This window comes from Oncorhynchus nerka, linkage group LG5, assembly GCF_034236695.1.
Source record: "Oncorhynchus nerka isolate Pitt River linkage group LG5, Oner_Uvic_2.0, whole genome shotgun sequence".
NCBI classification, from domain to species: Eukaryota; Metazoa; Chordata; class Actinopteri; order Salmoniformes; family Salmonidae; genus Oncorhynchus; species Oncorhynchus nerka.
Window position 1 is genome coordinate 40,419,477 of NC_088400.1, and position 14,753 is coordinate 40,434,229.

At 48.6% G+C, this 14,753-nt stretch overlaps 1 protein-coding gene across 3 annotated transcripts in view; it reads left to right on the top strand.

Moving 5' to 3' along the window:
- Positions 1–14: 14 nt before the first annotated feature.
- LOC115129500 (elongator complex protein 1-like) overlaps positions 15–14,753 on the top strand; it is a 20,909-nt gene continuing 6,170 nt past the window's right edge. For 2 of the 3 annotated variants that reach the window (XM_029659912.2, XM_029659913.2), the window contains exons 1-21: positions 15–120; positions 293–462; positions 583–735; positions 845–926; positions 1,037–1,117; positions 1,218–1,303; positions 1,465–1,564; positions 1,682–1,772; positions 1,909–2,032; positions 2,147–2,240; positions 2,466–2,696; positions 2,963–3,127; positions 11,671–11,755; positions 11,849–12,013; positions 12,094–12,200; positions 12,371–12,471; positions 12,621–12,674; positions 12,864–13,100; positions 13,229–13,381; positions 13,488–13,567; positions 13,685–13,822. In XM_029659912.2, coding sequence (XP_029515772.2) covers positions 313–462; positions 583–735; positions 845–926; positions 1,037–1,117; positions 1,218–1,303; positions 1,465–1,564; positions 1,682–1,772; positions 1,909–2,032; positions 2,147–2,240; positions 2,466–2,696; positions 2,963–3,127; positions 11,671–11,755; positions 11,849–12,013; positions 12,094–12,200; positions 12,371–12,471; positions 12,621–12,674; positions 12,864–13,100; positions 13,229–13,381; positions 13,488–13,567; positions 13,685–13,822 — 2,477 coding nt within the window. In that variant the 5' untranslated portion in view covers positions 15–120; positions 293–312. Of the gene's footprint in view, positions 121–292; positions 463–582; positions 736–844; positions 927–1,036; positions 1,118–1,217; positions 1,304–1,464; positions 1,565–1,681; positions 1,773–1,908; positions 2,033–2,146; positions 2,241–2,465; positions 2,697–2,962; positions 3,128–11,670; positions 11,756–11,848; positions 12,014–12,093; positions 12,201–12,370; positions 12,472–12,620; positions 12,675–12,863; positions 13,101–13,228; positions 13,382–13,487; positions 13,568–13,684; positions 13,823–14,753 lie in introns of those variants that run through there. The other variant, XM_029659914.1, reaches the window with a different exon arrangement.

Genomic DNA, 14,753 nt, shown 5'->3' on the forward strand with positions numbered 1-14,753 from the left:
TCGTATTTCGGCATTTTACGTCAGGGTTGTAAAGTGAATAATTTGACAGCGCAGCAGCACGTGTGTTGTTGTTGATACAGCAACGTTAGCTCTTGCAAATGTTATTGGAGCTACGGAAAGGTAGGTTAGTTAGCTATGTGTCACATCATGTAACTTCTTTATTTGAACTTTAACACTGAATGCCATGGCTTGTCTCTGCACGCACAGCTAAGTTAGTTAGCTACCTTTCCATATTGGCTAGCTTGCTAGCTACAGATGCTAATCAACGCTCATTGCCCCAATCTGTTTATAGGTAAATAGGATTTGTGTGTGATGCGCAACTTGAGGTTGCTGAAGAGCCTTCGTTGCTTGAAGCTGCAAGGCCCGGGCACGCCGCAATGTTTCACTATTCGGACGGACACAGGCACCTTGCTCATCGCTTCAGAATACTCCGTCACAGAGTTGGACACACGAGCTGGCCAGGTACTTTACGCATCGAATTGTTATCCAATCCTCGTCCTGGAGAGCCACAGGGTGCAGGTTTTTGTTCCAGCCCCTCACTAACACACTGTATTCAACTATTCCTACACCCATCATGTTCAGGTGGTGAATGAGGTGTCGTTGACAGTTGAGAGCTATCTTCCAGAGGATGGTGGTGGGACAGTTGTTGGCATCCAAGACTTACCAGACCAGGAGTCTGTGTGTGTGGCAACAGCCACTGGTGATGTCATTCTCTACAATCTCAACACTAAACAGGTATTAAGATTTTAAGTAGTAACCCTGTTTATTGAAATGACATAAGATTGCACTCATAACAGGTCTTTTTCTGCCTCTGTTTTCACATGTGTGTGGGTGTCCTTCTCAGCTGGAGTGTGTGGGCAGTGTGGACAGTGGTCTGTCAGCCATGAGCTGGAGCCCGGACCAGGAGCTGGTCACTCTCACCACTGGTCAGTATACCAACCACCTCTAGATGATGGTCATTTATTGAATAGTCTATTGTTCATGGGGTCTATCATGAGCCATCGGAAGTCATGCTCTCTTTCTTGATACCTTTCAGGTCAGGACACCATTATCATGATGACCAAAAACTTTGAACCCATCACGGAGGTTGGGATCCATCAGGATGACTTTGGAGCGGGTAAGTGATCAAATTACATTAAGATGGGGCCACAATGTGAAATCTCTGTGTATGTACACGACGCATATGGTTGACTGACACACCTTTTTATGTGTTTTAGGGAAGTTTATCACAGTGGGCTGGGGGAAGAAAGAGACACAGTTCCATGGCTCAGAGGGCAAGCACGCTGCCCAGAGGAAGACTATAGTAAGGAGTATTATTCATCCTTCACCCTAAAAAGAGCAGTTGAACACTATTTGACGAAGGTCTCTGTCCCTCCTCGCTCTTTCTCTCTCTCTCTCTCTCTCTCTCTCTCTCTCTCTCTCTCTCTCTCTCTCTCTCTCTCTCTCTCTCTCTCTCTGTGACAGGAGGTGCAGCCGGCCATGTCGTGGGACGACCGCAGGCCGAGGGTGACGTGGAGAGGAGACGGGCAGCTCTTCGCTGTGAGCTCAGTTTGCCCCCTGACTGGTGAGAATCAATGTTTTTCACAAACTCTAAGGAGTGAAGTGAAACAATTTCTGTAAAACGATAAATACTGTAGATTGTGTTGGTATCACATTCCATTGCATATGTGTGGTGTTTCAGGTGCCAGGAAGGTCAGAGTGTGGAACAGAGAGTGTGTCTTACAGTCGACAAGTGAAACCGTCAATGGTCTGGAGCAGTCACTGTGTTGGAAGTAAGATTTCTGTGGAGAATCCTTCATATTTGAGTACCTTGTTGTATTATAATTTAGGGATTAGGTAACTCAAATACAATGAATATCACAACATGGTTTGCGTGTGAGCTACATTGAAACCAATGCCTTGTTTCAGACCATCAGGTAGTTTGATAGCGGCCACACAGCGTCATCCTAACAAGCACAGTGTGGTGTTTATGGAGAAGAACGGCCTCCTACACGGCGACTTCACCCTGCCCTTTGGCAAAGAACAGGTCAAGGTAGGTGACGGTCACACAAATACTATACACACTGATCTAAGATCAGTTTAGCATTTTCTTAATGGTTAGGATTTGGGGAGGGCAACTGATCCTAGATCTGTGTGACTGTTGCAGGTGAAGGAGCTGCTATGGAACAGTGACTCAACTGTGTTGGCTGTGTGGCTGGAGGACATGACACCGGGAGAGGGGGGTCAAGTCAACACATACAGTAAGATACTCTACCGATTACTCTGAATATTATTTCTTACATTTATAACATTGGTTAATCAAATTGTCTTTCAGTCAATTTGTTGCCTTTTTACCAAGTAGATGTTCTAATGTGTTGAACTGATCCGGAGGGACGTTCAGCATACATTGTAGTATCAAGGATGAAGCCAACCGTGGCATAACTTTTTTTGACCCCTGCCTCACTCCCTCACCGTCCCTCCTCCAGTTCAGCTGTGGACAGTAGGTAACTACCACTGGTACCTGAAGCAGAACCTGTACTTCGGCAGTGACCCCCAGAGGGCACCGGCCTACGTGAGCTGGGATCCTGAGAGGCCCCTGCGGCTGCACCTGGTGACCCGAGGCTGGGTCAGCCTGAACTACGACTGGGGCTGGAGCACCGACCGCAGCCACGGGGAGGACGGGCATGACAACGCCAACGTGGCCGTGATCGACGGCGGTGAGTCAGTCAGACACGGACCTTGTTTGTAGTAATCTTTGACAGATCACTGATATATAAGTGAGTGGATAGATGAAGACATGGTTTCCAACCCCATTGCTTTCACAAACAGTACTGCGTCAGATCAGTGATTTCCTCAAGGACAGGAAGAAAGGAAATGTGCCTTTAAAAAAAAAAAGTATTCATAAAGGGCCAATGAATTAGAGCAGGGGAGATATGGAGCATCTAAAACGCATCGAGTTTGTCTGAATGCCTCTGTTTTGTAGACAAGCTCCTCGTGTCAACGTTTCGTCAGTGTGTGGTGCCCCCGCCCATGTGTGCCTACGACCTTCAGCTGCCCGCCCCCGTCAACCTAGTGACCTTCCAGCGCCAGAGGACCAATGAGCTGGCAGCGCTCACAGCCGACGGACACATCTCTGTCTACGGCCAAGGTGAGCCACCTGAAGTTTCCTCTTATTTCTCAGCCATTACTCTTCTCTCTCTCTTCACCCCTAATCCCTTGATACATGTATCTCCATGGCTGCTTTTTCCTCTACATCTCTTTTCCCACTCACACTGCTATTAATTCATTAAGACAGGTACTGGTTACATTTTTAAAATTTTATTTAACCTTTATTTAACCAGGTAGGCTAGTTGAGAACAAATTCTCATTTGCAACTGCGACCTGGCCAAGATAAAGCATAGCAGTGTGAACAGACAACACAGAGTTACACATGGAGTAAACAATTAACAAGTCAATAACACAGTAGAAAAAAAGAGTCTATATACATTGTGTGCAAAAGGCATGAGGAGGTAGGCGAATAATTACAATTTTGCAGATTAACACTGGAGTGATAAATGATCAGATGGTCATGTACAGGTAGAGATATTGGTGTGTAAAAGAGCAGAAAAGTAAATAAATAAAAACAGTATGGGGATGAGGTAGGTAAAAATGGGTGGGCCATTTACCGATAGACTATGTACAGCTGCAGCGATCGGTTAGCTGCTCAGATAGCTGGTGGTGAGGGAGATAAAAGTCTCCAACTTCAGCGATTTCTGCAATTCGTTCCAGTCACAGGCAGCAGAGAACTGGAACGAAAGGCGGGTAAATGAGGTGTTGGCTTTAGGGATGATCAATGAGGTACACCTGCTGGAGCGCGTGCTACGGGTGGGTGTTGCCATCGTGACCAGTGAACTGAGATAAGGCGGAGCTTTACCTAGCATGGACTTGTAGATGACCTGGAGCCAGTGGGTCTGGCAACGAATATGTAGCGAGGGCCAGCCGACTAGAGCATACAGGTCGCAGTGGTGGGTGGTATAAGGTGCTTTAATGACAAAACGGATGGCACTGTGATAAACTGCATCCATTTTGCTGAGTAGAGTGTTGGAAGCTATTTTGTAGATGATGTCACCGAAGTCGAGGATCGGTAGGATAGTCAGTTTTACTAGGGTAAGTTTGGCGGCGTGAGTGAAGGAGGCTTTGTTGCGGAATAGAAAGCCGACTCTAGATTTGATTTTCGATTGGAGATGTTTGATATGAGTCTGGAAGGAGAGTTTACAGTCTAGCCAGACACCTAGGTACTTATAGATGTCCACATATTCAAGGTCGGAACCATCCAGGGTGGTGATGCTAGTCAGGCGTGCGGGTGCAGGCAGCGAACGGTTGAAAAGCATGCATTTGGTTTTACTAGCGCTTAAGAGCAGTTGGAGGCCGCGGAAGGAGTGTTGTATGGCATTGAAGCTCGTTTGGAGGTTAGATAGCACAGTGTCCAAGGACGGGCCAGAAGTATATAGAATGGTGTCGTCTGCGTAGAGGTGGATCAGGGAATCGCCCGCAGCAAGAGCAACATCATTGATATATACATAGAAAAGAGTCGGCCCGAGAATTGAACCTTGTGGCACCCCCATAGAGACTGCCAGAGGACCGGACAGCATGCCCTCCGATTTGACACACTGAACTCTGTCTGCAAAGTAGTTGGTGAACCAGGCACGGCAGTCATCAGAAAAACCGAGGCTACTGAGTCTGCCGATAAGAATATGGTTGGTTGACAGAGTCGAAAGCCTTGGCAAGGTCGATGAAGACGGCTGCACAGTACTGTCTTTTATCGATGGCGGTTATGATATCGTTTAGTACCTTGAGCGTGGCTGAGGTGCACCCGTGACCGGCTCGGAAACCAGATTGCACAGCGGAGAAGGTACGGTGGGATTCGAGATGGTCAGTGACCTGTTTGTTGACTTGGCTTTCGAAGACCTTAGATAGGCAGGGCAGGATGGATATAGGTCTGTAACAGTTTGGGTCCAGGGTGTCTCCCCCTTTGAAGAGGGGGATGACTGCGGCAGCTTTGCAATCCTTGGGGATCTCAGACGATATGAAAGAGAGGTTGAACAGGCTGGTAAATAGGGGTTGCGACAATGGCGGCGGATAGTTTCAGAAATAGAGGGTCCAGATTGTCAAGCCCAGCTGATTTGTACGGGTCCAGGTTTTGCAGCTCTTTAAGAACATCTGCTATCTGGATTTGGGTAAAGGAGAACCTGGAGAGGCTTGGGCGAGTAGCTGCGGGGGGGGGGGCGGAGCTGTTGGCCGAGGTTGGAGTAGCCAGGCGGAAGGCATGGCCAGCCGTTGAGAAATGCTTGTTGAAGTTTTCGATAATCATGGATTTATCGGTGGTGACCGTGTTACCTAGCCTCAGTGCAGTGGGCAGCTGGGAGGAGGTGCTCTTGTTCTCCATGGACTTCACAGTGTCCCAGAACTTTTTGGAGTTGGAGCTACAGGATGCAAATTTCTGCCTGAAGAAGCTGGCCTTAGCTTTCCTGACTGACTGCGTGTATTGGTTCCTGACTTCCCTGAACAGTTGCATATCGCGGGGACTATTCGATGCTATTGCAGTCCGCCACAGGATGTTTTTGTGCTGGTCGAGGGCAGTCAGGTCTGGAGTGAACCAAGGGCTATATCTGTTCTTAGTTCTGCATTTTTTGAATGGAGCATGCTTATCTAAGATGGTGAGGAAGTTACTTTTAAAGAATGACCAGGCATCCTCAACTGATGGGATGAGGTCAATATCCTTCCAGGATACCCGGGCCAGGTCAATTAGAAGGCCTGCTCGCAGAAGTGTTTTAGGGAGCGTTTGACAGTGATGAGGGGTGGTCGTTTGACTGCGGACCCGTAGCGGATACAGGCAATGAGGCAGTGATTGCTGAGATCCTGATTGAAGACAGCGGAGGTGTATTTGGAGGGCCAGTTGGTCAGGGTAATGTCTATGAGGGTGCCCTTGTTTACAGATTTAGGGTTGTACCTGGTGGGTTCCTTGATGATTTGTGTGAGATTGAGGGCATCTAGCTTAGATTGTAGGACTGCCGGGGTGTTAAGCATATCCCAGTTTAGGTCACCTAACAGAACAAACTCTGAAGCTAGATGGGGGGCGATCAATTCACAAATGGTGTCCAGGGCACAGCTGGGAGCTGAGGGGGGTCGGTAGCAGGCGGCAACAGTGAGAGACTTATTTCTGGAGAGAGTCATTTTTAAAATTAGTAGTTCGAACTGTTTGGGTATGGACCTGGAAAGTATGACATTACTTTGCAGGCTCTCTCTGCAGTAGACTGCAACTCCTCCCCCTTTGGCAGTTCTATCTTGACGGAAAATGTTATAGTTGGGTATGGAAATCTCCGAATTTTTGGTGGCCTTCCTGAGCAAGGATTCAGACACGGCAAGGACATCAGGGTTAGCAGAGTGTGCTAAAGCAGTGAGTAAAACAAACTTAGGGAGGAGGCTTCTGATGTTGACATGCATGAAACCAAGGCTTTTTCGATCACAGAAGTCAACAAATGAGGGTGCCTGGGGACATGCAGGGCCTGGGTTTACCTCTACATCACCCGCGGAACAGAGGAGGAGTAGTATGAGGGTGCGGCTAAAGGCTATCAAAACTGGTCGCCTAGAGCGTTGGGGACAGAGAATAAAAGGAGCAGATTTCTGGGCATGGTAGAATATATTCAGGGCATAATGCGCAGACAGGGGTATGGTGGGGTGCGGGTACAGCGGAGGTAAGCCCAGGCACTGGGTGATGATGAGAGAGGTTGTATCTCTGGACATGCTGGTTGTAATGGGTGAGGTCACCGCATGTGTGGGAGGTGGGACAAAGGAGGTATCAGGGGTATGAAGAGTGGAACTAGGGGCTCCATTGTAAACTAAAACAATGATAACTAACCTGAACAACAGTATACAAGGCATATTGACATTTGATAGAGACATACAGCGAGGCATACAGTAATCACAGGTGTTGAATTGGGAGGGCTAGCTAAAACAGTAGGTGAGACAACAGCTAATCAGCTAGCACAACAACAGCAGGTAAAATGGCGTTGACTAGGCAGGGAGGGTCGGATTAACTACACACAGAGCCTGAGTGCGGCTGGGGCCGACAGATAAAACATAAACAAGCAGAATGGAGTACCGTGATTAATGGACAGTCCAGCATGCATCAGCTATGTAGCCAAGTGATCAGTGTCCAGGGGGGCAGCGGTGGATGGGGCAGGGAAGCTAGACTGGCGAGTATTATCCAGGTAAATCACGGTACTCCCTTTGTACTTCCGGGTTGGAGCGAGCGGTCGCATTTCGCACTTCGGCCGCAGGTTGTATAACTTTTCATTACATTTCATTTCATTACATTTCACTATAGTACAACGGTTTGATTTGTCTAATCTTAGCAAATTCTTCTTAGCTAGCTACATAGCCGTCTTTGTATCAAAGATAATTGCGTAATTATCGTATTTCGTCGTCCTAACGCAGTCTACACTGCTATCTGCCCAGCAGCTAGCCAGCTAGCTAACGTCCACCGTCTATCGAATAGCAGCACTAAAAACTATTACACTCAACTGAATGACCTGATTAGTGTAGTGTTAGCTAGCTACATAGTTGTCTTTGCTGTCTTCGTATCCAAGATAATTGTGTAGTTTAGAGTGTGTAGTCTTAGAGTGATTATCTTAATTTACCGAGGTTAGCTAGCCAGCTATTTGTCGTCCTTAACGTAGGAGACACTGCTAGCTAGCCAACAGCTAGCCAACGTCAACTGAATTGAACTTCCTCACTCAACAACCCGGTCGCATTCCGCTTCGCTCCACAGGTAGTATCACATTTTCATTTAATTTCATTACAGTACAACGGTTTGATTTGTTTGATCGTAGCTAGCTACATAGCTAGCTACATAGCCGTCTTTGTATCAAAGATAATTGTGTAGTCTAGAGCGATTTTCTAGGTTAGCTAGCCAGCTATTGTCGTTCTTTTAACGCAACGTAACGTAATCTACACTGCTAGCTAGCCAGCTAGCCCCCGAATAGCAGCACTGTCGAAACTATCACACCCAACGGAACGACTTGATTAGTGTAGTGTCAACAACGCAGCCACTGCCAGCTAGCCTACAAAGTCAACAACGCAGCCACTGCCAGCTAGCCTACTTAAGCAGTACTGTATCATTTTAATCATTTTAGTCAATAAGATTCTTGCTACGTAAGCTTAACTTTCTGAACATTCGAGACGTGTAGTCCACTTGTCATTCCAATCTCCTTTGCATTAGCGTAGCCTCTTCTGTAGCCTGTCAACTATGTGTCTGTCTATCCCTGTTCTCTCCTCTCTGCACAGACCATACAAACGCTCCACACCGCGTGGCCGCGGCCACCCTAATCTGGTGGTCTCAGCGCGCACGACCCACGTGGAGTTCCAGGTCTCCGGTAGCCTCTGGAACTGCCGATCTGCGGCCAACAAGGCAGAGTTCATCTCAGCCTATGCCTCCCTCCAGTCCCTCGACTTCTTGGCACTGACGGAAACATGGATCACCACAGATAACACTGCTACTCCTACTGCTCTCTCTTCGTCCGCCCACGTGTTCTCGCACACCCCGAGAGCGTCTGGTCAGCGGGGTGGTGGCACCGGGATCCTCATCTCTCCCAAGTGGTCATTCTCTCTTTCTCCCTTACCCATCTGTCTATCGCCTCCTTTGAATTCCATGCTGTCACAGTTACCAGCCCTTTCAAGCTTAACATCCTTATCATTTATCGCCCTCCAGGTTCCCTCGGAGAGTTCATCAATGAGCTTGATGCCTTGATAAGCTCCTTTCCTGAGGACGGCTCACCTCTCACAGTTCTGGGCGACTTTAACCTCCCCACGTCTACCTTTGACTCATTCCTCTCTGCCTCCTTCTTTCCACTCCTCTCCTCTTTTGACCTCACCCTCTCACCTTCCCCCTACTCACAAGGCAGGCAATACGCTCGACCTCATCTTTACTAGATGCTGTTCTTCCACTAACCTCATTGCAACTCCCCTCCAAGTCTCCGACCACTACCTTGTATCCTTTTCCCTCTCGCTCTCATCCAACACTTCCCACACTGCCCCTACTCGGATGGTATCGCTGTCCCAACCTTCGCTCTCTCTCCCCGCTACTCTTTCCTCTTCCATCCTATCATCTCTTCCCTCTGCTCAAACCTTCTCCAACCTATCTCCTGATTCTGCCTCCTCAACCCTCCTCTCCTCCCTTTCTGCATCCTTTGACTCTCTATGTCCCCTATCCTCCAGGCCGGCTCGGTCCTCCCCTCCTGCTCCGTGGCTCGACGACTCATTGCGAGCTCACAGAACAGGGCTCCGGGCAGCCGAGCGGAAATGGAGGAAAACTCGCCTCCCTGCGGACCTGGCATCCTTTCACTCCCTCCTCTCTACATTTTCCTCTTCTGTCTCTGCTGCTAAAGCCACTTTCTACCACTCTAAATTCCAAGCATCTGCCTCTAACCCTAGGAAGCTCTTTGCCACCTTCTCCTCCCTCCTGAATCCTCCCCCCCCTCCTCCCTCTCTGCAGATGACTTCGTCAACCATTTTGAAAAGAAGGTCGACGACATCCGATCCTCGTTTGCTAAGTCAAACGACACCGCTGGTTCTGCTCACACTGCCCTACCCTGTGCTCTGACCTCTTTCTCCCCTCTCTCTCCAGATGAAATCTCGCGTCTTGTGACGGCCGGCCGCCCAACAACCTGCCCGCTTGACCCTATCCCCTCCTCTCTTCTCCAGACCATTTCCGGAGACCTTCTCACTTACCTCACCTCGCTCATCAACTCATCCCTGACCGCTGGCTACGTCCCTTCCGTCTTCAAGAGAGCGAGAGTTGCACCCCTTCTGAAAAAACCTACACTCGATCCCTCCGATGTCAACAACTACAGACCAGTATCCCTTCTTTCTTTTCTCTCAAACTCTTGAACGTGCCATCCTTGGCCAGCTCTCCCGTTATCTCTCTCAGAATGACCTTCTTGATCCAAATCAGTCAGGTTTCAAGACTAGTCATTTAACTGAGACTGCTCTTCTCTGTATCACGGAGGCGCTCCGCACTGCTAAAGCTAACTCTCTCTCCTCTGCTCTCATCCTTCTAGACCTATCGGCTGCCTTCGATACTGTGAACCATCAGATCCTCCTCTCCACCCTCTCCGAGTTGGGCATCTCCGGCGCGGCCCACGCTTGATTGCGTCCTACCTGACAGGTCGCTCCTACCAGGTGGCGTGGCGAGAATCTGTCTCCTCACCACGCGCTCTCACCACTGGCGTCCCCAGGGCTCTGTTCTAGGCCCTCTCCTATTCTCGCTATACACCAAGTCACTTGGCTCTGTCATAACCTCACATGGTCTCTCCTATCATTGCTATGCAGACGACACACAATTAATCTTCTCCTTTCCCCCTTCTGATGACCAGGTGGCGAATCGCATCTCTGCATGTCTGGCAGACATATCAGTGTGGATGACGGATCACCACCTCAAGCTGAACCTCGGCAAGACGGAGCTGCTCTTCCTCCCGGGAAGGACTGCCCGTTCCATGATCTCGCCATCACGGTTGACAACTCCATTGTGTCCTCCTCCCAGAGCGCTAAGAACCTTGGCGTGATCCTGGACAACACCCTGTCGTTCTCAACTAACATCAAGGCGGTGGCCCGTTCCTGTAGGTTCATGCTCTACAACATCCGCAGAGTACGACCCTGCCTCACACAGGAAGCGGCGCAGGTCCTAATCCAGGCACTTGTCATCTCCCGTCTGGATTACTGCAACTCGCTGTTGGCTGGGCTCCCGCCTGTGCCATTAAACCCCTACAACTCATCCAGAACGCCGCAGCCCGTCTGGTGTTCAACCTTCCCAAGTTCTCTCACGTCACCCCGCTCCTCCGCTCTCTCCACTGGCTTCCAGTTGAAGCTCGCATCCGCTACAAGACCATGGTGCTTGCTTACGGAGCTGTGAGGGGAACGGCACCTCAGTACCTCCAGGCTCTGATCAGGCCCTACACCCAAACAAGGGCACTGCGTTCATCCACCTCTGGCCTGCTCGCCTCCCTACCACTGAGGAAGTACAGTTCCCGCTCAGCCCAGTCAAAACTGTTCGCTGCTCTGGCCCCCCAATGGTGGAACAAACTCCCTCACGACGCCAGGACAGCGGAGTCAATCACCACCTTCCGGAGACACCTGAAACCCCACCTCTTTAAGGAATACCTAAGATAGGATAAAGTAATCCTTCCCCCCCACCCCCCCCTTAAAAGATTTAGATGCACTATTGTAAAGTGGCAGTTCCACTGGATGTCATAAGGTGAACGCACCAATTTGTAAGTCGCTCTGGATAAGAGCGTCTGCTAAATGACTTAAATGTAAATGTAAATGTAAAAAAAAACTGGCTGGCTGTGCAGAAGGTAAAAGCCGCTAGCAGTGGCTAACAATGACTAAATAGCTTGTAGCTGGTTAGCTTCTGGAGGATCTTGAATGTGTTCTAAAAATAAAAAATAATAGCGATTCCGTATCACATTGGGTGAGGCAGGTTACCGGAAGGTATAATCAAATTAAAAATCGAAAAGAGATTGAAAGTAAATATGGGTCCAGTGAGTGGTTGGGCTGGCTGGGGACGCGGCGATTCAGACAGTTAGCAGGCCTGTGCTAACAAGCTAACAGTTAGTAGGCCGGGGCTAAAGACATAAAGTCTGGTTATGTGTTCAGGTACTGAGAAACTGAGTGCGCCTGCAGCCGGATTGGGAGGATTCCGATCTGTCACACACGCCCCTCAGCTAAAGACAACCTACAGGTACAATCAGGACAGTCATTCATCCAAAGCTTTTTCTATTATGACCCTCACACTAACGTTGTATTGCGCCCTAACATTGTGGCTGTGTTGCAGGGTTGCGGTGGATCAGGAGGAACCCCTGGCTCTGCGTCTGCTGCTGTGGCTGAGAGAGGATGTGTTCCTGGGGGTGGGGGCCTGTACAGACGGGCCGTCCCAGTCCAAGATGCTCATCCTGGGACCCTCAGAGGCCCAGGGCCCCCAGCCAACCCTGGAGATCAGGTAAGGAGGAATTGTAGTTGACGACAACAACACAACATATGTGCTGTCAAATGTCCCCCTAACTGTTTCTATATACCCAGGTCACATGTGGAGGTTGAAGGTCACGTGATCAGCATGTGTCACAGCTCCAAGACGGGCACGGTGGCGCTGCAGCTGGAGGACGGCCAGATCAGGAAGTTCCTCTGGGGTGAGTAACGACTACTTCCTGGGTTATGAGAATATTGCTTGTAGACTTACTTGCAGAGTTCGATCATGATGTCTTTTACGTCTCCAGCTTGAACAGCCCTGTATGTAATTTTTTAAAATAATAATTATAATAAAAAATATTACAATTTGATCTATGCATGGTGTCCCCAGACTCTTTGAAACCTAGTGTGGTGGAGTGGCAGGACTCAACAGGCTGCAGAATCAACTTCCCAGATCCCTGTGTGCAGACAGCCCTCTTTACCATAGAAGAGGTAAGGAAACTATCTAACTGAATACTGTTCTCACAGAAAATGGCAATATTGCTATAATTTGGTGATTTGATCATTTTGATTGTGCCAAAAGTACCTACCTCCTGGTCTCTAATCAAGGTGATTTTTTTTTTTTTTGGTAATGTCAACAGGAGCATCTGTTAGGGCTTACGGACCGATCTCACCTGTTTGTTGGTGAGACAGAGGTATGTCTATTGTTTTGCCTTGGTGATTCAGCACAAAGGCAGAGTTATCATTGTGATGGATGGAAATACCTCTTACTTGAATGAATGAGCTGCAGTGAGTGTGGCACTCAATGTCATATTCATTAAAAACATTTAACTTTATTAACCAACCTGATGGTGCCATTGCCTCCCTCTGTTCGTCATCCACAGGTGGCCTCCAACGTTTCCTCCTTCGTGGTCTACGACGACTTCCTGCTGCTCACCACACACTCGCACACTTGCCGCTGCTTCCGACTCACCACGCTTACTGTCAAAGGGCTGCAGGTGGCCTTGGCTGCTGACGGAGGTCAGAATCAGAATGACCAGAATGACGAGACTCTCCGCAGGATAGAGAGGGGCTCCAGAATCGTCACTGTGGTCCCCCAGGACACCAGGCTCATCCTACAGGTCTGAACTGTTCTGTCTGTCATAAAACAAATTAAAAACCCAGGTTACATCATCGCTATTACCCATATTGCTTAGCTCTACGTCTCTGGTCGTGTTGATTTTTGAGCACGTTGGATGTGTGTCTGCAGATGCCTCGCGGTAACCTGGAGACCATCCGCCATCGAGCACTGGTGTTGGCTCAGCTCCGAAAGTGGCTGGACAGTCAGAGGTTCCGAGAGGCCTTTGAGTGCATGAGGAAGCTGCGGATCAACCTCAACCTGATCTACGACCACAACCCCAAGGTGGGTGAACGCACAACCAGGTCGCTTCTTCTTTTTCAATTAACCTGTCTGTGACCTTCTGGTGTAGAATGGCACATGCAACAAGACTGTGTATGCTTTCGGGCAGGTGTTTTTAGAGAGCGTGGAGACTTTCCTGAGACAGCTGGACTCTATCAATCACATCAACCTGTTCCTCACAGAGCTCAAGTAAGAACGTTCAGCCTTTTGTTTTTTTCTACAACAATGACAAAACGATGCCCATTTGTAATGTATTTTAGGAAATTGTAATTTGTTTCAGTATGTACTTATTTTGTCCTTTTTCAGGGAGGAAGATACCACTACAACAATGTACCCTTGTCCAGTGAACACTACAGGACAGTCAGCCCTTGCGGCTTGTGGGAAAAAGGTGGATATTGTCTGTGATGTGTTACGCTGCACCATGGAATCTATGGACCAGCATAAGTGAGTGTGCTCTTGATACGGGTTATACTTATCCTTTTTGTCATTGAAAACAAATAACATTTGCTTTGTATTGCACTATTTACAGAGCATTTGAACTAAACTCAGCAAAAAAAGAAACGTCCCCTTTTCAGGATCCTGTCTTTCAAAGATAATTCGTAAACATCCAAATAACTTCACAGATCTTCATTGTAAAGGGTTTAAACACTGTTTCCCATGCTTGTTCAATGAATCATAAACAATTAATGAACATGCACCTGTGGAACGGTTGTTAAGACACTAACAGCATACAGACGGTAGGCAATTAAGGTCACAGTTATGAAAACTTAGGACACTAAAGAGGCCTTTCTACTGACTCTGAAAAACACCAAAAGAAAGATGCTCAGGGTCCCTGCCCATCTGCATGAATGTGCCTTAGGCATGCATGAGGACTGCAGATGTGGCCAGGGCAATAAATTGCAATGTCTGTCCTGTGAGACGACTAAGACAGCGCTACAGGGAGACAGGGCAGACAGCTGATCGTCCTTACAGTGGCAGAACACTTGTAACAACACCTGCACAGGATCGGTACATCTGAACATCACACCTGCGGGACAACAACTGCCCGAGTTACACCAGGAACGCACAATCCCTCCATCAGTGCTCAGACTGTCCACAATAGGCTGAGAGAGGCTGGACTGAGGGCTTGTATATCTGTTGTAAGGCAGGTCCTCACCAGACATCACTGGCAACAACGTCGCCTATGGGCACAAACCCACCATTGCTGGACCAGACAGGACTGGCAAAAAGTGCTCTTCACTGACGAGTCACTGGAGCAGGATCGATTTGGAGGGTCCGTCATGGTCTGGGGCGGTGTGTCACAGCATCATCTGACTGCACTTGTTGTCATTGCAGCCAATCTCAATGCTGTGCGTTACAGGGAAGACATTCTCCT